The sequence below is a fragment of the Monodon monoceros genome, unplaced genomic scaffold (assembly GCF_005190385.1).
Source record: "Monodon monoceros isolate NGI ecotype Baffin Bay Population unplaced genomic scaffold, NGI_Narwhal_1 Super_Scaffold_8, whole genome shotgun sequence".
In the NCBI taxonomy this organism is placed as follows: Eukaryota; Metazoa; Chordata; class Mammalia; order Artiodactyla; family Monodontidae; genus Monodon; species Monodon monoceros.
Window position 1 is genome coordinate 747,410 of NW_021703785.1, and position 21,305 is coordinate 768,714.

A 21,305-nucleotide genomic window follows, 5' to 3' on the forward strand; every position below is an offset into this window, starting at 1 on the left:
ACGAGGCGGCCTCGTGTGGGAGGCAGAGTCGCAGCGCAGCCCCCGACCTTCCTCAGCCCGGGCGCGCCGCCATACCGGCCCGGGGCTCGCACTCCCGCGCACACGCTGCCTCCGGAACCAACGTGCGCGGAAGGCGGGGCCGGCGGCGCGGGGCCGGGACCGGACCGCGTCCCGGAAGTGACGCGACGGCGGCGACGGGGCGCGCAGCTCCGCGGGGCGGCGGCGGTAGCGGCCATGGCGCACATCACCATCAACCAGTACCTGCAGCAGGTAACTTTCCTCGGCCAACGGGCATCCTGCCAGCTGTCCTCCCGCTGTCTTGGCCTGCGGGCCAGAGCTGGATCCCGGGCGAGTCTGTCCACCAGCTGCGTTGGAGCCCCTGGCCGCGCTCTCAGTTTAGGGGCGTGTGGGGAGGGGGGACAAAGTGGTGGAAGTAACGGGGGGACAGAGCAAGTGGTCCGGCTGCGAGCCGGTCTGTGTTAGCGATCCGCTGCTTACATCCTTTGGGAAGTGTGGCTCTCAGGGTTTTGTCCATACAGCCTGTGAACGCAGCAGCACAGCGCAAACATAGATATTTATGGATTCAAGGCTTGTAGTCTTTCCTCTGAGCTGTGCTAATTCGCAGAACTAGAACCGTGGTAATAGGGATAAGGAAAGGGCGAGTGGGCTTTTTAGAATTTCTGAAGGGGACTTCACCAGGGCTTTGCTGAATGAGGATGTGCGGCTGGGGAACGGGGAGGAGGCAAGAACGATTCCTAGGTTTCTAGTTGGGCAACAGATGAGCAGGACAGATTTAGAGGGAAAGACAAATGTAGTCTTGGACGTGTCAAGTTGGAGGTGTCTGTTGACAAGCAGGCCAAAATACCTAGTTGGCAGTTGAATATAGTCTAACAAGATTGGAAACATTAGTTGTTTGGTTAGTTGAGAAGTTGGTTAAAACGGGAATCATGAAAAAACAGATACATGCTTTAATCTTAACTTAAAGCTTACAAATATACATTCGTTTGCAGTCTTCTGAAGGACGCCTAAGACCTTTGCTTTAAGGATAAGTCCACCTTGGCCTTATCTTTGCAGAGTTAACATTTTTCAGTATCAGTTTTTATTTAAAGTTGAACAAGTACGTAGACATTTGAGAACCAACGTGAATATAGAGAGTCTCTCCAGAATTTTATGCTTTCTTATAACTTTTATCTTCTATATACTTGTATCTTTTGTATATTTCTAAGTCTCTTACAGTTTTCTTGCCCACACCTAATCCCAGGGTTTGGGGGGAGGGGCACCATGTGTGCCTTGAACAGTGTCTGAGCCACGCAGTGTGCAGTACAGTTTGTGGGCTGGATAGATGCAGGCAGGTGGAGGGGTGTGAGGCCGAGTGATGTACCAGTGATCGGACCTCCACGTTCTAGTGAGCAGTGAGTTAGAACTCGTGCTGGTCTGTCTGTCTCAGTTTCCTATGCCTCTGTTTCTCCAGACTACCGCTCGGTCCTGTTCCCTGCCTTCCCAGAGGAGCACTCTGAGAATCTCCTTTAATTGTCTGTCTTCTCTGTTCCACCCCACGGAACAGCGGGGTGGCTATGAGAAGAACAGGCATGATGAGTGCTTGGTGAAGGCTTACCGAGAACCAGGCGCTTTGGTACACGGCAGCTCATCATCGTCACTGTTTTCCTAGGAGGTTGGTCCATTGCAAGCCGCATTTTACAGAGGATGTTAAGTGACTTTCCAAGGTCACTGGGCTAGTAAGTGGCACATTCAGACTGGGAGTCCTGGCCCCAGAGTCCGTGCTGTGACACCAAGCTCACTACCTCTGTCAGTCCAAGCTTCAGACATTTCCTGTCGGAGTCAGAACCTGCCTATTCCTCAGCTTCCAAAGTTTATTGTTGCTTGAATCTCAGTGACCCTGTCAGCTTGGACTTATTTCTCACCTTTGCAACATCCTTGGCCAGCAGCCACCTGTGGACAAGTCGCCTGTCGTTCATTTCCCGTGGTCTCTGTGATAACTTCCATTAGCTGTTGGGTCTGGGATTTGATTTTACCCTCAGTAGCCCATGAGGTGTCTTGTTAGCTTCTTGGATGCTGGCAGAACACATGCGATTCCTGGGTCAGAGACCAGGGACCTTGTTACTCTGTGTGGCTCCCTGGGCCCGAAGTCCCACAGACGGTGTGACAGGCCCAGAAGGGTGGCTGCACATGTACCTGAGAGAGACAGAACCTGGGGAATCTACCTGATCTAGCAGGCAGTAAGCAAGTCTGGTTTTTGTCTAGGGTTGGGATGGGGGAGACATTATCTCATTTCTCAAGGTAACTCGTCACATGAACAGCCCTGAGTAACGGCCCTAGTGAAAGAGCCAGTGGTCCGAGTCTTGTAGTGTGGGACCCCCAGCACGAGGGCCCAGGAGGGCTGTCTCTCAACAACCGGCCCGCGGCGACGCCCCCTTTCCGCTCAGCACTCGAGTTTTCGCAGGCATTCCATTAGGTTTCTTTTTGAATTAATTTACCTTACATTTCCCCATGTATTTTACTTTAAAGATTTGTTGTTCTCCTTAGAAAAAGATCAGTTTGCATGCTTCTTCCCGAGGTGGATCTCTCCGTCACTTCTAGTATCTCTCTGAGGGCTGGTATTATTTTTTTTAGTGTGTTTTATTTCATTCTTTTGTCCGTTACACAAACTCTTATTTCACACGGCAGGTTACTTTTTAAAAGCTGTGTCTACATTAAAATTTTTTTCCTCCAACTTTTTTTCCTGAAAAATTTCAAGCCTACAGAAAAGTTGAAAGCATAGAATGGAGAGGTGTGTACCCCTCACCCGGGCGTGTACCCACCGTGCTCTCTCATCCTTCCCTCCGGGCCCGTGCGCTTCTTCCCAGTGATCCCGTGGCCTTCACCTTCCTGAGCGTGCGCCTGAGACCCAGGCCGTCCGCTGTGTAACTGCAGCGCCTTTGGTGCATCCAAGAAACTGAACATCAGCGTGAACATCAGTATTTTCCAATGTAGAAGCCATAGTTTAATCCCCACCCCCCCAATCTTCTTTGGAACCTCTTTTTTGAAACCCAGGGTCCAGTCAGATCACATGGCATTGGGGTGCTTTGCCCTTTAGTCTTCTAGAAGAGTCCTCTTGCCTCTTGGGGAAGGGGGCTTTTATGACACGTGACCTTGTTTACATGTCCAGGCCCACGGCCACACGTGTAAATGCCTCACCAGCTGCCTTTATGTGGCTGTTCCTGGTGATTAGATTTGGCTTCAGTCGGCTAGTGTGGGTTTCCCGTGGCCTCTCCCAGCACTGGGGATGCTGACAGCACCACTTGGTTAAAGAGGCGTCTGCCCATCAGATCACTCCACTGTTGAGGTACATTTTTGCATTGCGATGAACCTGTAGGCTGTTGGACGGACCCTGAAAACCACTGAGCGTCCTGTTCTCTACACCCTCTCACAAAATGGTTTTCCCAAGTCAGTTATTACGTTATTACGTTAGTGGTTGCCAAGTGGTGATTTCCTATTGTTCTTTCTACATTTACTAGCTAGTGTTTCATCAGTTAAACAATGCTTTCCTCTATGTCCCTCTTTTTGAAAGTATCATTATAGATTACTTTTAATACCTAGTTATAATCCAGGACCAATAGTGAGAATGTTATTCTTTTTGAAGCTCAAATTGTCCCAGATTTGGCCACTGAGAGTCCATTCAAAGTGGTTTCCGTGGCTTTTTTTTTTAACATCTTTATTGGAGTATAATTGCTTTACAGTTGTGGGTTAGTTTCTGCTGTATAACGAAGTGAATCCGTTATACATGTGTCCCCATTCTGTGGCTCTCTGACATGTCTCTGTCCCTTTTTGAGCCTGGCCTTGCTTTCTGGTACAATAATATATACTCCAGGCTCACCTAGTTCTTTCCCTGTCCCAGTGCTGGACTTGCCTTTTCCCCAGGGAGCTCTGGTTCCTTTTAGTGGGGAATAGAATTTAGAAAACAAACCTGAGTGCTAGGCGTGCCCATTGCTACTGGGGAGCCATTAATTCTATGCCTTTTCAGTGGCTGGAGCTAGAAAATGTATCTTTAAGGAATCATGAGTTCGTGAGTAGATGATCCCCCTGTGGACCAGCTCGGAACCTGGAGAATGCACGGTGACCAGCAGCATCCTGGGAAGAGAATTTCCCCCTGGGAGCGCGCAGAGCTAGTGAGCTTCACTTGGTGAGGTCTGCAGTCCCTGGTCCAGGCCCACAGGGACGCTCAACAGGCTGACCTGGGGTCCGGCTGCAGGGTCCAGTGCGGGTGTTAAGTGAAAGGGCCAAAGGTTCCGGGGCGTGACACATTAACGGGGACCGGAGCGGGTGACTGGTCTGCCTGCGATGCTAGTGTCTGCTGAGCAGTGCATCAGTCCTTTCAGACTTGCCCATGGTCTGTCGCCAGCCTCCTGTTTTCCGTCACACCCCCTGTGACGGGAACGTCGTGGGCTTTATCAGCTTCTCGGAGGCAGGGGCACTGATTTTGTGTATTTTGTGATTACTCATGATAATACATCAGCAAGTAAGCCTGCACGAATATCTTGTTCCTTGTTGTAAGGTAAATCCCCAGAAGTGGGATTGCTGGCTCAGAATGTAAGTGCAAGTGGCAAATTCTTTAGTTTGTGAACTGCCTTAGAGATGGTGGTGAAACTTCCCCAGTCGATGCTGACTGTGCAACCGACGAGGAGCTGGGTCCTGGAGGTGTCCAGGCCGTGTGGGCCTCCGTGCCTCCTGGCCGTCGGGTCACCGGGTGGGAGGGTCGCATGCCTCGCCGTTTCCACAGGCAGCTGCCCCCTTCGCCCTCCCACCAGCGGTGGCTGGGCTTCCGGTTGCTTTATGCTCTCAGCAGTGCTCAGGGTGGTTGGCCTTTCGGTGTTCACCCTGCTGCTGGGCGGCGATGTGAGCACCCCTCGTGGGTGTGCATTCGTGTGTCCTCTTATGTCGCCCCTGCATATCTTTTCCACACCTAACTTTCTATGCATAAATGATGCTGTAGTACGTGCAGCTTTATGCTTGGCTTTGTCTTCACTTACATGGTTAGGATTTTTATGTCATTTTTTGCTAAATATAAGTTTAAAATATCATTTGGTTTTCTAATTACAAAATTTCTGCTGTAACGCAGGCCTCCAGTATAGAAATATATAAAATAAAAGTCTCCTTGATCCCCCTGGCTCCCACTCCACTGGCCAGGGGTCAGCTGGTGCGGCCTGGGGCCCCGCATTTCTTCCTGTGCTTACACGTCATATCAATACTTAGTTTTTCTTTTTCTCCAAGATCAAGTTGCACAGTTTTTCTGCAACTAATTTTTTTGGAATTAACAGTAAGTATGTTGTGGACACTTTTCCATGTTATTACAAGTAGATCTATTTGATTCTCTTTCACAACACCCAGGCATCCTATTGTATGACTGTGAAGTAGATCTATTTGATTCTCTTTCACAACACCCAGGCATCCTATTGTATGACTGTGACACTTATTTGGTCATCGCCTTCCCATTTTTATTTTAAATTTAGGTTGAGTGGAAGTGCTTTGAATTTTGGACATATGTGATTTTAAAGATCTTTTTTCTTCTTCGTAAGCTGTATAAGTGGATTTTCAAATGTTTCTCAGTATGACTGAGTAAAATTGAATACTTCACCCTCATTAATAAGCAAATAATAAACTGATGGTTTATTCTGCTTTTTCATTGTTTTTAACGGTAAGTCACCTGTTTGCCTCCAGGAGATCTCATCTTCAAACGCAGTGATTATTTGCTGGCTAAGGAGAGTACTGATTGTTATATCTTGACTCCTTTCAAAGTAGGGAAAGTGAAGTTTAGGGGTGTGCAATGTGCTGTCTAGGTTCCACTAGGACAGAGTGTTTTATTTTCCACTTAGCTCTTCTCTTTCCAAACGCTTCAGGTCTATGAAGCAATTGACACCAGAGACGGGTCATCCCTTGCAGAGCTGGTGTCTTTCAAGCACCCTCATGTTGCCAACCCACGGCTTCAGGTAGGTGGTGGGACCACGCACACAGGTGTCTGAGAGGGTTACAGGGTCACCACCTTCCTAAGAAAAGTTTAGACTTTGAGTAGGAAGGAAACTAATATTGCCACTCTTGTTTGAAAATTGCCAAGTTCCTTCACGATTTATCTAATTCCAATTCATTTATTGAGCATTAATTGAGCACTGTGTCTCAGAGTCTGTCCTGAGATCTGTGCTCGTTTTCCTGCATTTAATTCCCACACGACTTTCTGGGGTTCAGAGAAGTGCAGTAGCGGGGCCAGGTCATCCAAGGTCATCCAGCGGACAGGCAGTGGGGCTCGGGCTCTGCCCAGGCCTGGCTCTCCCTGGAGCCCAAAACCGTGTCCTGTTGCTGCCAGTGCGGTTTTGTTGGCGCACGGCCGCTTGCGTTGCACGCTGGCTGCCGCAGAGGCACGTGGGCCTCGCAGAGCCTGCAGCATTTCCTGGCTGGCCGTTTACGTGAGCATCTGCCAGCCCCTGCTCTAAAATATAAGCATTCTTCTTTTTTTTTTTTAATAAATTTATTTATTTATTTATTTTTGGCTGTGCTGGGTCTTTGTTTCTGTGCGAGGGCTTTCTCCAGTTGCGGCGAGCGGGGGCCACTCTTCATCGCGGTGCGCGGGCCTCTCACTGTCACCGCCTCTCTTGTTGAGGAGCACAGGCTCAGTAGTTGTGGCTCACTGTTCAGGGAAGCCTGAACTATAAGCGTTCTTGGTTCAGATGATGAATGCTCTCCAAGCAGTAGATTCTGTGGAATATATTGTGGATATGTTGTAATGCCCATTTCCTCGCGGATGGCCGTTACACTGTGGGAGTGTCCTATCAGGGACCTAAATTTTTCTTTCGAAAGGAAGTGCCCTGGGCTTCCCTGGTGGCGCAGTGGTTAAGAGTCCGCCTGCCAATGCAGGGGACACGGGTTCGAGCCCTGGTCCGGGAAGATCCCACATGCCGCGGAGCAATGAAGCCTGTGCGCCACAACTACTGAGTCTGTGCCCTAGAGCCCGTGTGCCACAACTACTGAAGTCCACATGCCTAGAGCCCGTGCTCCGCAGCAAGAGAAGCCACTGCAGTGAGAAGCCCACGTGCCGCAACAAAGAGTAGCCCCCACTCGCCGCAACTAGAGAAAGCCCACATGCAGCAACGAAGACCCAACGCAGCCAAAGATAGATAGATAGATAGATAGATTAAATTAAATTAAATTAAATTAAAAAAAAATAAAGTGCTCGGGGTCCTGATGGGACTCGGGTTAAGCTTGCTGGCAGGTTGTCCCTGATACACGTCTGCTCGCCCATTTGTGACCTGAGGCTGATTCCTTCGCTCCAAAACTCCACGTCCTTCCACGTGACAGCTGCCTCGCTGGGCCCGTTGTCTGCCTGGTTGTTTCGTCAGGGACTGTAGGGTGGTGATCTTTCCCATGCTGTCATTCTCCCTCTCTCATTTATAGAGCTGTATCAGTGTGGATTCACTGAGTACTTTTCTTTTAAATTCAGTGCACTGCATAATCCACTGCAATGCTTGTGTTATCCAGAATTTGGCCACTGGGAGGCGAGGGCAAGTTCGAGGTGAATGTCTGCTGTCTCCCAGGACCCCGAGTGGGCAGTCCTGTCAGCAGGAAGTGAGCAGGAGCAATTGCTGGCCGCCCGACCCCCTTTCCCCCAGGCACTGTCTCCAGCTCCTTCGACCTCACACGAGGCACATAGTAGCTGCTTAATAAATAGATTAAGAGGTACATGAACATGCCTAGAGTATTTCCTGGCCTGTGGTAGACAAAGTGAATGGTGTCCATTTCCTGCCCTGTACGTAGGTCGTGCTTGATAAATATGTGTGGAAGAAATGAACCTTTTTTTCTGAAGTGCTAAAGTGTGAAGAGTTACTGTCAGCTGTGAAGTGTAAATTCTTTTGAAACAAAGGTTTGTCTGAATCTCTTCCTACATGTTGCATTCTTTCTGTCCCAGTTAATTTTATTTTTACTATTTTTCTTACGATCATTTAGATGGCCTCTCCAGAAGAGAAGTGTCAACAAGTTTTGGAACCCCCTTATGACGAAATGTTTGCAGCTCATTTAAGGTAATCCATGAGTGAGGAAGAAAAACAAGCAAATCTGAAAATTGCTGAACTGACTCTAGGGGTTTTATTTAACATTTTATGCTTGAAGCAGTGAAAAATTTCCTTTGAAAAAGTAGAAAAGTGTGTTTGTAATTTCACTTTGGTAACACCTATGAAAATCTTGTGAAGTTTAAAATACTTTAAAAAAAAATGGAATACTTTCGAATTTTAATAAATGTTTTATTCAGGGACCACGTATGTTTTGAAAAGTTAACATGAAATGGTAATCGTGGATGTGTGTGTGTCTTCTGTGTAACGCTCTGAAAAGCATTTGGTATCCATCCTACTGGCCGCATGGTGGTCTTGTGTGTGTGTGTGTGTGTGTGTGTGTGTGTGTGTGTGTGTGTCTTCTGTGTAACGCTCTGAAAAGCATTTGGTATCCATCCTACTGGCCACGTTGGTCTTTTGTGCAGCAGGCTGTGGCGCTCACTATCGACTTGCGTTTTTCATGGAAACGCCCGGTTTTTAACCTCTTGGCCTTACTGGGGAAGAAACTGGAGCAGAGCAGAGCAGATGAAATTCTGCTTTTTATTCACATGTCATGTCTACTGTTTTCACCTCTAAAGCCTCGATCCAGGCAAGCTTCAGGTGTTACAGTGTGTGGGATTTGGTTGTCCTCCTGCCTGCTCTCTTCTCCGGCGTCCTGAGCGGGCTGGGGTCTGGGGGCAGGGTGGGGCAGACCTGCGGGGCCCCTGAGATCTCTGGAAAAGTTGGAGTGCCACTGTGTTTCCTGTAGCAACTCCCTAGCTCTGTGCAGCATGCGACGAGGCGCCAGGTTTGGGGACGGACTGGCTGACAGTGACACTGCCCGCCGGGCGTCTGGGTAGAGTGTCCTTGCCCATTGATGCCCGAGAAGGGCCATTTGCGTGTTGTTAGTGGAACCTCTGCAGCTGGGCTTCTCCTTCTGGGACTTGAAAGAACAGGCCCAGCATGTAGCGTGGGATTTCCTCCTGTACCCGGTGGTCTCTCGTGAGCCTCCTTGTAATCTGCTGGGTCAGTTGAGAGCAAGGCGTTTGTGCTGGGAGCGAGCAGTGCGGTCCGCGTGGTCCGTGCCGGCTCTCAGCGAGTGCGCGCGCTTGCTGCCCCTCCGCCCTCAGTGCCCACCACTTCCTTTCCAGGTGCACGTACGCGGTGGGGAACCACGACTTCATAGAGGCGTACAAGTGCCAGACCGTCATTGTCCAATATCTTTTGTCGTGGGCGTTACTGTTCAGTGTCTAACAGGTACAGCGGGTTACTTGGGGGCTAAGATCCTGAAACGTCAGGCCAGTTTTAGTCCCGCCTTTAGTTAGAAAGCAGGAGAAGCTCACTTAGCCCTTCCACTCAGGTCCTTAAATGTAGCCTGGCCTTCAGACTGCGTCCAGCCACCTACGTGGTAGGAAGAACATTGGTTATGATTAAGGATTTTAGCATGGCCTTCAGACTGTGTCCAGTCACCTACATGGTGGGGAAGAACACTGGTTATGATTAAGGATTTTATTTAATTCTGTTGTGAAGAATAATACTTTGTTGCCTTTCCAACATTCAGTATAGTTACAGGGATGGGTTAGTCCCCTTGGAGAAGTAGAAGAACTTCCAGATCCGGGCACAGATGGAAGAGTGGACGCAACACACAGCATCGTTGAATTGTGGTCACTGAGGGCCTTAATCAAGCCAATTCTGATTTAAGTCATTTAAGTGATATCTTATGGCTAAGGCCCTGGTCAGTGAGTATTCTAGTACTGTTTATATGTATCTCCAAACTTTAGTTGCTTTTTTTTTTTTTTTGGCCGAGCCACACAGCTTGTGGAACCTGGCAGTGAAGGTGCTGAGTCCTAACCACTGGACCTCCAGGGAATTCCCTTTAGCTGCTAATTTTTTAACCATCTTGCTTAATATACACGGAAGAGAATTGGCTACTGACCAGCCAAGTCTCCTCTGAATTCAAGAATTCTGTAATCAGTGAAATAAACTTTATACCACAGATCCTAAAGCACATTATATATAAGTTGTGATCATCTGAGCTCAGAGGAGCCAAATAAGCCAGTTTTAAAAACCTTATAACAGTCTTTTTCTTACTTTGGGGAAAGTATGTATGAAATAAATGTATTTACGTATACCTAATGATACTCAGATGTTTGTAATGTGGGCTCATGTATTTTTTCCCTTCAAGAACCTGCTGCTGTGATACATAATCTTTTAAGTGGTGAGCTATAGCCCTTACAGTTTAGAACCCTTGTTGTTCTTTAGTCTTTCAATTGTAGCATGAGTTGAACTTTTTCTGTCGGACCTTCCTTAATATACTACATCATTCCTACGGGCATTTCAGGCCCACAAAGAAGAAAACTGGTAAGTACAAACAGAAACAGCTGGAAATTAGCAAATGGCTTTTTTCTTTTTTAAAAGCAGAAGTTTTAATTGTGTTTTCTGTGTTGGTATTTAATGTTGTGTGTTGACGTGATAATATCAACACAGATAATGGAGTTTTAATCGTCAGTGTAAACTTAAATGGCAGGTCAGCCAGATTATTTGCAGTGTTTTTCTGTAAATATGAGGTATTTCAGCCATTCCATGCCCCCAAATATTTACTAAGTATTATTTTTTCCCTTTAATTGTCAATTTTGAACTTACTTTGGGTTTTAAACTTGGATAAAAGATGTAGATCAGTTACAGCTCATTTGGGATGATGGAATACATAATAACTGGGTTATTTTAAATTTCTTGGTAAGCTATTTTATGATTTATTAAAAATCTGGGTAAATACTGAAATTCTGTTTATACTAAGATAACTGAAGGCTTGCAAATACCTTTTACTAAAAAAAAAAACAAAACCCTTTTTAAGTGAAGATCTCTCTTACACATAAAATTAACACTGCCAGCTAGATTTTGAAAAGTCGTTTTGTGACATTGGTCTGTTGCATACCTTGGACCCTGTTAGGAGATCGTTGTGAACCACGTCTTGTTTTAATGGAGCTGTTGGCTGGTGGTAGGGGCTGAGGGGAAGGAGACTTCGTGTCCCAGCGTAGGGGGAGGGTGCTGCCAGGGCTGAGCCCCTCGACTCCCCGGGACTCGTGCAGATGGGGAGGGGCTGCCACCTGCCCGGGACGAGGGTGAGGGAAAGCATAGCAGCCCCTGGGCGTGGGCTGGTGACCCCCTTTCTGGATGGTAGCCCTGGCCTCCCCACCTCTGGTAATGGAACCTCTGACCTCAGAGCGTCTTCAAACGTACTTGTTTTTGCCCCGTAGGGCTCTGCCTGTCATGTATGCAGTGGCACTTGACCTTCGAATATTTGCCAATAATGTAAGTTCAGTTTCTGTCACTGTTCTTTTAAACCCAAACTCGTTATCTATCTGTTGCTTAATTTCATATCATCTTTCCACAAATTTTGAGGAACATGTTGGGTTGGTGAACGTGGTGTGGAGCACGGGGGTGGCTTGGCTCGCGCGTGAGGGCCTGTGCTCTCGCCAGCTGTGGAGATGCGCCCCGTCCCGTCCCTAGTGTAGATTCAGGGAGTGCTGAGGGTTCTCTGGAACAAGGAGGATTTTATGAGTCGATTTCCCCTTGGGGTCAGCATAAGCCATTTTGGGAGCAGCAGTTCTTAACTTTTTGGTCCTGACACCCCTTTACAGTTTTAAAAACTATCCATAACTTTTGGTTCTGGACAAGACACAGTAGGCGTGTGTTTCTCTCCCTCCTGCTGGGAGTTTTAAGGCCAGCGTGGCTCTGAGAGGTGGAGGGAAGAAGGGGCAGAGCAGCGAGTTCCCTGCGTTTGTTTCCTTCTCATCTCCTGGGCGTCCTGGTTCGGTCCGGCACCCGGGGACACTGACAGTAGGCAGAGACGACGCGGCTCCCTCCCCTGCATCCCACCTCTGGGCGGGGAGCATCCCAGCTGCCTCCGCCCTGGCCTGCAGGCCCAGCCCTGTCCGCAGTGGGTGGCTGGTGTGAGCGCAGGCCTGGCTGAAACAAGGAGAGCCACAGTCTTATGACACCCCGGGCATCCAGGATATAATCGAGAGTCCCTTGTCATACCAGGAATCGGGACTCTTGGCCTTTGAGACTCTGAATGGGGGAGATAGTCAGCAAGCACCCGACACCGAGGATGGGATGGCGATTCCACCCCCGCCGCCATAAAACCCTGGGAGCAGGTGCGAACGCGCTTGAAGCAGGTGGAGACATCTCAGCAAAGAAATGCAAGATATAAAGCAGCACCAAATGGAAATTTTAGAACTGAAAAATATAATAACTTACATAGAAATTATTGAGGACCCCCAGAAGCTTCTGTTCATATGGGTTATATCAGTACTTACTGTATTAGAAATTTTAACTGGGAAAATTTTTAACATTGTTCACCTAAAATAATAAACCTTTTATGTGGTAACATAATTGACTTTCTAAATTAAAAAAATATATATTTTCAAAGTGAACAAAATGTACAAAAAAGTGGCATTTTTATCCGTTTTGATCTCTTTAATGTATGGCTCAACGGAAGCCGCTCAGATTCTTAGGTCTGCTTCTGAATTCACTCTTTGCAGTACCTTGTTTTGGTTGAATATATGAAGAAGTGTGGCCTCACGTAGATGTACATGGAAGTGGGAGGACTGTTCTAGTAGCCTTTTCAGGTGATCGTAGGTGCCCTTCTCTGAGCTACACCTTTTAAAACTACAAGAGTAGTTCTTAAGGGTCATTGCAGTGTGGCCTCTGAAGCGTAGCAGTGGCCGTTCCCTGCTACATCCAGACCCACTGGTGTGCCCTGCACGGTGAATGGATCTTTCACCCCTGTAGGATTTTGTAACGTTGTACATTGATCATTTGGAGAGTTCTGGTTCACTGAGTTACCCAGACGTTCCAAATGTTGACGTATTTCATTACGTGAAAAAACAAAACCAGGAAAACTCTACATTTGTTAATATCTCCAGTGACCTCCTCAGAGAAGTCGTGAAGCAATGGAAAGCCGCCAGGCTCTTGGTGGTCAATACAAGTTTCCCAAAGTTCTAAGTTTTTCTTGAAAGTGCAGATGTCACCGGCAGCAGATGACAGTGTTTGCCTGGGAGTGACAGGCTTGCTTCATTCACTTTCCAGAGCCCCGTGCTGGCCAGTGGCCCGTGCTGGCTGGCCAGGCTTTGAGGTTGTTTGTTCCACGGTCCAGCTTGAGGCCTCGACGGTGGCCCCAGTGCTTTTCCTTAAAAACAGACGTGCTGTAGGCGGACTTCCCGCTTCATCGCAAAGAACACTAAAAATACATGTATTCAAGGCCTAAGACTTACTAATAGTGTTAATATTTACTGCATCCTCACTGACCCTCTGAAGTGAAGTTAGCTGTATTGGTTGGTTGATGGGAGGACGCGGGTGTGCGAGGTTCAGGACAGAGTGGCTGCAAGTTCGGTTGGGGCCGCCGGGCAGGCGCCGGTCCTGTCCATTGCCGTCCTCTGCACCGTCCATGCAAACGTCACGTGCGTGGGAGATGGGGTTTCGCGGCCAAGTAAGAAAAGGCTAGTTAGCAGCGCGTGGCACAGGTCGCGCAGGCTCAGGGAGTCCGTGACCGACTTACTGGCTTGAATTGGTTGAAGAGCGATTTGATTTGTGGAAGAGCTGGAACACGCTGTAGACGCTTCCGTTTTGTAAACGTAGTAGCACAGGCTAGATGGTCTCGCCAGAACCTTTGGGGACGACCCTCCGCTGTGCGTTTTTGCTTCTAGCTGTGCCGTGATCTTCTGTTTAACTGAGGTGTCTAGAGGAGATGAAAAGTGAAGGTTTTCATCTTCTATCAGGCAGATCAGCAGCTGGTAAAGAAAGGAAAGAGCAAAGTTGGGGACATGCTGGAGAAGGCGGCCGAGCTGTTGATGAGCTGCTTCCGCGTCTGCGCCAGCGACACGTGAGCGCCCCGCCGCCCTACCCGCCCTGCTGGGCGCTGGCCTTGACCCCACGATCGCTGTTAGCTTTTGCTTCAAATAGTCCACTGTCTCATAAGGAAATAAGAGAACAGAACCACTTCTTATGCTGCCGCACACATTTAGCACTTCTGGGCCCACGTGGCCTGCGCTCTGGGTCTCACGCTTTCCGAGGTCCCTCTGTGTCGCCGTGTGTTTCGGTGGCTGTGACGATAAGAGAAGGTACTTTTTCCTTTTCCCCAAGCGCTTTATCGCAGTCAGCTTTTACACAACATCGCTGCAAACTGAGCGGTTTTCGTCTGCTGTGGCAAGGTGCTGTATCCCCCGAGTACCCACGGTGTTAGAGAAGACGTCTTCTTTCGCGGCGTTGTAGTCTTCCGTGCACCTGACTCGAGCCGTGGGGCTCTAAAGACGCTAATTTGTTGCGGAAGCTGATTTTGCGGTTGACATGTGACATCTTTACTTCCCGGGCAGCGTTAACATAACCGTTCTCCCCGTAGCCGTGCGGGCATAGAGGACTCCAAGAAGTGGGGCATGCTGTTTCTGGTGAATCAGTTATTCAAGATCTATTTTAAGGTAAATGCTGTCAGAGCGCTGCGTCTCTTTGTTGGGTCTGCTTTCCGCCTGTCTTCCCAGACAGCCCTTCTATTCACTGTCAGCCAGCCTCCCGGGCAAGCGGTCGCCCCCCCTCACCCCCGGCTGCGCACATAATCCTGGGAGCTGGTGTGCGCCCAGGGGCTGCCCGGCGCGAGGGCTGCTGTCAGCGCTTCACGCCCGTGGTCCTCTTTAGCCTCCGCCCGGCGAGGCGCGCGCTCGGCTCCAGGGGAAGTGAGGTGCCAGCGCCTCACACCGGTGTCGGTGCACGGACGGCCAGGCGAGGGGCGCCAGCCTGGCCCCTGTGCGGGTGGGCCCTCCGCGGTGGGCGTGGTCAGGCTGTGTAGCTGTGGTGCGGTGTTAGCATCAAGGCTTCGGTTTTGATGATGTGAATCCCACCGCAAGGAGGCGTGTACTTCGTAACCAGAAGTTTATGTTTGTTCTGCCTATTTATTTAAAATACTGTTTAGGGTAGATTGTTACTCGTTATAGATCAACAAGCTCCATTTGTGTAAACCGCTCATCCGAGCCATCGACAGCTCAAACCTGAAAGACGACTACAGCACTGCACAGAGGGTGACGTACAGGTACTATGTGGGGCGGAAGGCCATGTTCGACAGCGACTTCAAGCAAGGTGTGTCACTGCTTCTGAGCAGCTGGGGCTGGGTTCAGGGGACGTGGTCACTGCCTCCTGTTACTGCTGAAGGTAGACCGTGGGTGTTGGCTGCATCCAAGCTGTGTTTATTTTTGACACTAAGTTGGTTCCACAAGGGAAAGTCCCACGTGAAGTTCCTCGCTCCACGCCAGGTCTCTGAGACGGGCGCCAGCATGTCCTTTTCTGGGCACCGGTGTTCCGGCGCAGGCTACAGTCGGTGTTTCCCTATGGCCTCTGCTGGTCCCGTGGGCCCAGGACGTGGAGATGGGGCAGCGCGTAGCTCAGCTCCAGCCGCAGTGGACGAGCCTTTGCGCAGGTGCCATCTTCGGTGCTTGTGGCCGTGCGTGGCAGATCGGTGCCGCGTCAGAGCTGCGCTTTCGTGAAATCACGTTATGTGGCTCGTGTCATTAGCTTTCTCAAGAACGGGAAGCCACGTTTTTTCTTTCTGAGCTTTTGGAGTAGCTGGCATGTGGTGGTCCTTTATGATTCTTCTCTCGTCCTCAGACCAGACTTTCTAAACTCACTTCTCTGACAGTTATTTGCACGTGAAGCCATGTGACTTCAGGCAACACACCGGATGTAAGGAGCACCTCCTCTCCGTGTGTCAACAGCCATGGATGCTCCGATAACAAAAATAACAGCTCTCGGGCTTCCCTGGTGGCGCAGTGGTTGAGAGTCCGCCTGCTGATGCAGGGGACACGGGTTCGTGCCCCGGTCCGGGAAGATCCCACATGCCGCGGAGCGGCTGGGCCCGTGAGCCATGGCCGCTGAGCCTGCGGGTCCGGAGCCTGTGCTCCGTAGCGGGAGAGGCCACAGCAGTGAGAGGCCCGTGTACTACAAATAATAATAATAATAACAGCTCTCTCATAATAAGTGCTCTGTTTTTTTACTCTGTAGGGTCGTGTAGACCAACTTTTCATTTTCTTTCACGAAATCTTTATACATCTACAGCTTTCGAAAGAGGGCTTTTCTTGGTTAGTTCCCCCATCTTTTTCTTTTCCTTTAAATATCAAGCATAAGAAGATAAGCTTTTACTTTTTACTTTTTTAAAATAAATTTATTTATCTATTTATTTATTTTTTGGCCACGTTGGGTCTTCGTTGCTGTGCGCGAGCTTTCTCTAGCTGCAGCGAGCAGGGGCTACTCTTCCCTGTGGTGCGCAGGCTTCTTATTGCGGTGGCTTCTCTTGTTGCAGAGCACGGGCTCTAGAGTGCAGGCTCAGTAGTTGTGGCTCGCGGGCTCAGTAGTTGTGGTGCACGGGCTGAGTTGCTCCGCGGCATGTGGGATCTTCCTGGACCAGGGCTCGAACCCCTGTCCCCTGCGTTGGCAGGCGGATTCTTAACCACCGCACCACGGGGGAAGTCCAAGAAGAGAAGCTTTTAAATTACAGCTTACCCCTGAACAACGAGGGGGTTAAGCCCCGTGTGACTCACAGTCAGCCCTGTGCCCACGGTTCCTCCACATCCATGGATCAGCCAGCCACAGACCACGTGGTAACGTAGTGTTTACCGTTGCAAGTACCCGTGTACAGGTAGACCCGCACAGCTCGGACTGCCTTGTTCAGGGGTCACCTGTGCTCTCAGCTGACGTCTCTGAAGGTATTGCTGTGCTTTTCCTCTGAATATGCACTGAGTGGTACTTTTGAATACCTAACACAGCAGGAAATAATTTGTTAATATTGACGGTAGATATTTGCAGTTCCTGAAACCTTTCGGGCCTTCATGTAAGGGTGGGTGGTAGCATCAGGCACAGGGTGGGGACCGTGGTGACCATGTCTGTGTCTGACTCTGCAGCTGAGGAGTACCTGTCCTTTGCTTTTGAGCACTGCCACCGTTTGAGCCAGAAGAACAAAAGGATGGTCCTCATTTATCTCCTTCCTGTGAAGATGCTCCTGGTAAGTGACCTCAGCAGCTCTCACGGTCCCGCCGTCTACGAGAAGGGGGCAGATGCCTTACGGCGCGGCCAGTGGCGTGTGACGGGTCACAGTCTGAGCTGCACGTGAGCACGCCCCGGAATTGAGGAGGCATGAGCCTGGGGTGTGACCCGGACTACTCTTTCCGTGACTGGCGCTTCCAGATCCTTCTGGAAAGGCTTGCCTGTGTTTCCTTTCTCTTGAAGTTCCCTAACTCAAAAGTTTAACATATATAAGACAAGTAAAATAAGTGCATATTATTTTTGTTTCCCCTAAAAAATCTAAATTTATAGAAATGGATTAACGAAGAAAGAAAAAGGTCATTCCAGCCTGTCTGTAGGTATCTTACTTGGTCACTGAAAATTATCTTTGATATTTGTAAAGAAATGACAAATAGCTAGCAAGTTATTTGAGTAAAACATCCTCAAAGTAATAGATAGAGCTTCCTTTCCTCCCATTTAAAAATTTTTTTTAATTATCAAAACAACACCACATACTTACCTAGTTCAGGGCGACTTGTAGTGGGAAAGAGAGAGTGTCACACCTCCCTCCCCACTGCTAACCCGACTTCACGGGAACAACCAGTTTTAGATTTTTCAGCTGGTTCTTCTAGAAGCTGTTTCTGAATTCCTAAATTGTAGCCTAGTATTGCTTCAGGTGTCACCCGCCTCCTATGATACAGTAATGAGAAGGTCGAGATCGAGGTCAGACGTCACTGATGACAAAACCCTGTTTTGGCTAGGTTTCCTGATTTCCAGACCAGCGATGGTTTTTTGTTTTTTTTTTTCCAGTAGACTAGCATGCTTTCAGTTCTTGTTCAGCGACTTAGGAAGAAAGCCTAAGAAACGCAGGTTGCAAGTTTTTCCTTGACAAGAGTTTTATCAGACAATTTGGTTAAAAGTGAAAGGGTTCTTATTCTGGAACTTTACTCTTAGGGTCACATGCCAACCATTGAGCTCCTGAGGAAGTACCATCTCATGCAGTTTGCGGAGGTGACCGAAGCTGTGAGGTAGAGTATTTTTCCTTTTCCATTTGAGACCTCGTAGAGGGTGAAATCGGCACACACGTCCTCGTGTTGTGACAGAACTAATGGCGTTTCGACGCGCTCTCGTCCCGGACGTTGTTCTGACTGTGTCTGTGCGTCTGTCCCGCCGCCCAGCGAAGGCAACCTCCTCCTCCTGAACGAGGCTCTGGCCAAGCACGAGACCTTCTTCATCCGGTGCGGCATTTTCCTCATCCTCGAGAAGCTGAAGATTATCACCTACAGGAACCTCTTTAAGAAAGTGTAAGCAGAGTCCATCCTTTTCATTCCGGGGGTAAAATCCGCCTTCCGCGGCCCGCGCACTGCCCTGGGCCTGGGCGCTACGGCTGCGCAGGTGGGGGAGCAGAGGTCTGCCCGCCCTTGCGGGAGGAACAACTCGGGTTGCGGTGGAGACCTTGTAACAGACGTTTTAGCGCCGGCCCTGAGAACCAGGCGTTTCCCATTGTGCCGGAGAGTGTGGGACCCGTTGCCCATGTCCTCCGTTGGTGACCCGCTGACCCTCCCCACCACCCCCGTCCGTCAGGAGGTTGTTCTTTTCTTCCGTGTCACTCTGGAAGTTGACTCTTCTCTGAGGCCTGGTCCCAGCAGGATCTCAGTTAAACTTCAGTTAAAGTCAGACTTTTTCTGGCTGCGAGGAATATAATAAAATTAGCAAGGACCGCAGTTCATCACACCTGAGACACTGTCCATCGTAAGGTGCTTCTCGATTATAAGGATGTTAAAATGTGAGAACACGTGCATCTGAGATTCAAGCAAATAGCCAGTAAACGTAAAGTATATTTGTACTAGTGGCTTTTTAAAATTGGAAAGTCAGAATTAAAAGCTCTTATTTTTCAAGTGTATCTGGCGGGTGGGAGATGCTTTGTTCCTCTTGAACAGAGGTTTCTCAGCAGATGTTTCTCCTGCTGACTTCGTCCTCACATCCCGTCCCTGATGAGCGTGAGCTCTGTCCCTCTTGCAGGTACCTGTTACTCAAGACGCACCAGCTGTCTCTGGATGCGTTCCTGGTTGCCTTGAAGTTCATGCAGGTGGAGGACGTGGACATCGCCGAGGTCCAGTGCATCCTGGCCAACCTGATCTACATGGTGTGTGGCCGCGCCTCCCCCGGGCCCCGCCTTCGCTGGGAGCTCTGATGCCTTCCTTGTTCCCAGAGAGTTCTGTGCGGGTGGGGTGGATGCACACGGCACGTATTTCTCTGTTCTCTCCTGTGCGTGTTCACTCGTCCTCCCAGGGAGCTGACTGCACGGTGACTGGGTGGGGGGATACTTGTGCCACAGCGCCAGGTCCTTCACCCCCGCAGGCTTGACGAGACCCAGGCCCAGAAACACGCCGCCTCTGCTCTTCTCCCACAGGGTCACATTAAAGGCTACATCTCGCACCAGCACCAGAAGCTGGTTGTCAGCAAGCAGAACCCGTTCCCCCCGCTGTCCACGGTGTGCTGACCCCGCCCCCGGCCCCAGGGACAGGGAGCCGGGCCATCCTGGTTCGTATGCTGCCGAGAACTCGTCCTCCGCGGCTGGAGTCTCTCGGGTCTTTCCCGGGGGAGGCTGAGACCTCAGTGTCTCTGCCATCACGGCTGACGGATATGCACCTCACGGAGGCCTGGCATCCCCTTCCCAGAAAGCGCAGCCATCTCCGCTGGCCCTGGGGTGCTGGTGGCGCTCACGCGAGGGGCGCGGGCTCCGAGGCAGCTTCTGTTCACTCCTCGTGAGTGTTCTTCACGAAGGCACCTTTTAACTCTTTCTGTAAAAAAAGGTGATCTGAATTGATACAAAAAGGTGTATTCTTTACCGTATCTTCTGGGATACGTCTTTTTATGTTAAATTTGAACATTCTGTGTGATCAAAATGCTGGGTTAACTTAATGCTTCTTCTTACAAGCTGAATTTACTTCGATTTAAATTTCCCAGGTGTCATAGCTGTTTTTTCAGAGTGTGCGCGTCTCCTCTGTCTGTGCAGAACTTACTAAAGAAGGAAACGTCACGGACTGTAGTTGCTCATCGCTGCAAAGGCGCATGCCCTTTGCGTGGAGAAGAGCCACTGTGGGACGTGGAGAGACACACACACACCCCGCCCCCCCGCCGAGGCCTCCCATCTGTGCCCCCTCGCGTCAGCTGCTCCAGCTGCCAGACCAACTGTCCCAGTTGGCTCAGAAGTGTGCAGTGTGCTCCCGGCTTCTGCTCCACGTGGCTCATCTGTAGGGCTCTCCCGGGCTGCACAAGTGACCCACCCTGAAGGCGCGTCGTCCCAGGGCTCTGACGCGCTCAGCCGGGCTCCACGTGGGCCTCTCCAGTCGGATGGAGCCGCATTCCGAGAGCAAGGACCCCAGAGAAGAGGTGGAGCTGGATCCACTTCTGTGAGCTGGGCTTCCGAGTCAACAGTGTGACCTCCACCCTGGGCATGTCCAGACTTGGACGTGGGGACGGGCAGTGCGGAGGGGACGGCCTGCCGTGGGTGTCAGGCCCTCAGCCGCCTCCCCCCACCAGTTCCCTGAGCAGGAGAGCGTGGCCTGGGGGAGGCGCAGACGGCCATGGTGAGACAGTCCGTGTTTCCCGGGGCACTGCTGTCACGGCATCGCTGCTCCGCGGGGCCGGGCACACCCTCACGGATGAGAGCTGCGTCCTCGCTGCGGGGTGAGCGCTGGACTTCTGGGAGCGTGCCTGGATTTCATAGCGTAGAGAGCTGGGCATTTTCAACACTTTCAGGTGTTTTCTTGAACAGTAGAAGATCAGGGACTGACCGTGAACCATAGCACGGGGTTGTACTTGGCAATGAAAGAAACAGAACCTCGGGCACGAGCATCCCGCGTTCCCACTGGTCTGGAGGCGTGTGTGTGGAGCGGCCGGCCTGGCCTCGTCAACACAGGCCTGGCGGCGTTGTTCGCACTGCCCCCAAACTTGGAAGCAGACAGTCTGTACCCGGGCGTGAATGGGTGCGGCCATCTAATCAAGTTCCCTTTTCTTGCGTTTTATTGTTTTGATTTGCTTACCTCGTGTGGTTTCTAACCACTTATTAAGTTATACACGTGACTAGAGCAGTTTTCATTTCGCATGGCCCTCTGCGTCTCAGCTGCGTTGCAGGCCTGTATCTTTCTCTGCAGTGGTCCTTGTTTCTATAGAGCCTGTAAATGCTGT

At 50.1% G+C, this 21,305-nt stretch overlaps 1 protein-coding gene across 3 annotated transcripts; it reads left to right on the forward strand.

Annotated features, from left to right (window-relative positions):
- Nucleotides 1-177: 177 nt before the first annotated feature.
- Nucleotides 178-21,184, forward strand: PCID2 (PCI domain containing 2). 3 transcript variants are annotated; one of them, XM_029210067.1, is made up of 15 exons: nt 214-270; nt 5,895-5,984; nt 7,990-8,063; nt 9,221-9,286; nt 10,389-10,430; nt 11,327-11,381; nt 13,850-13,953; nt 14,470-14,545; nt 15,056-15,197; nt 17,012-17,112; nt 18,066-18,139; nt 18,290-18,415; nt 19,134-19,257; nt 19,525-19,655; nt 20,131-21,184. In XM_029210067.1, the coding sequence occupies exons 1-14, from the start codon at nt 235-237 to the stop codon at nt 19,612-19,614; spliced, it is 1,200 nt and encodes a 399-aa protein (XP_029065900.1). In that variant the 5' UTR covers nt 214-234; the 3' UTR covers nt 19,615-19,655; nt 20,131-21,184. The 3 variants fall into 3 exon arrangements, 2 of the variants coding, with proteins under 2 accessions (XP_029065898.1, XP_029065900.1); XM_029210065.1 differs by lacking the exon at nt 20,131-21,184 and having other exon boundaries at nt 178-270; nt 19,525-19,866; XR_003791717.1 differs by lacking the exons at nt 18,066-18,139; nt 18,290-18,415; nt 19,134-19,257; nt 19,525-19,655; nt 20,131-21,184 and having other exon boundaries at nt 178-270; nt 15,056-16,816; nt 17,012-17,074.
- Nucleotides 21,185-21,305: the final 121 nt, after the last annotated feature.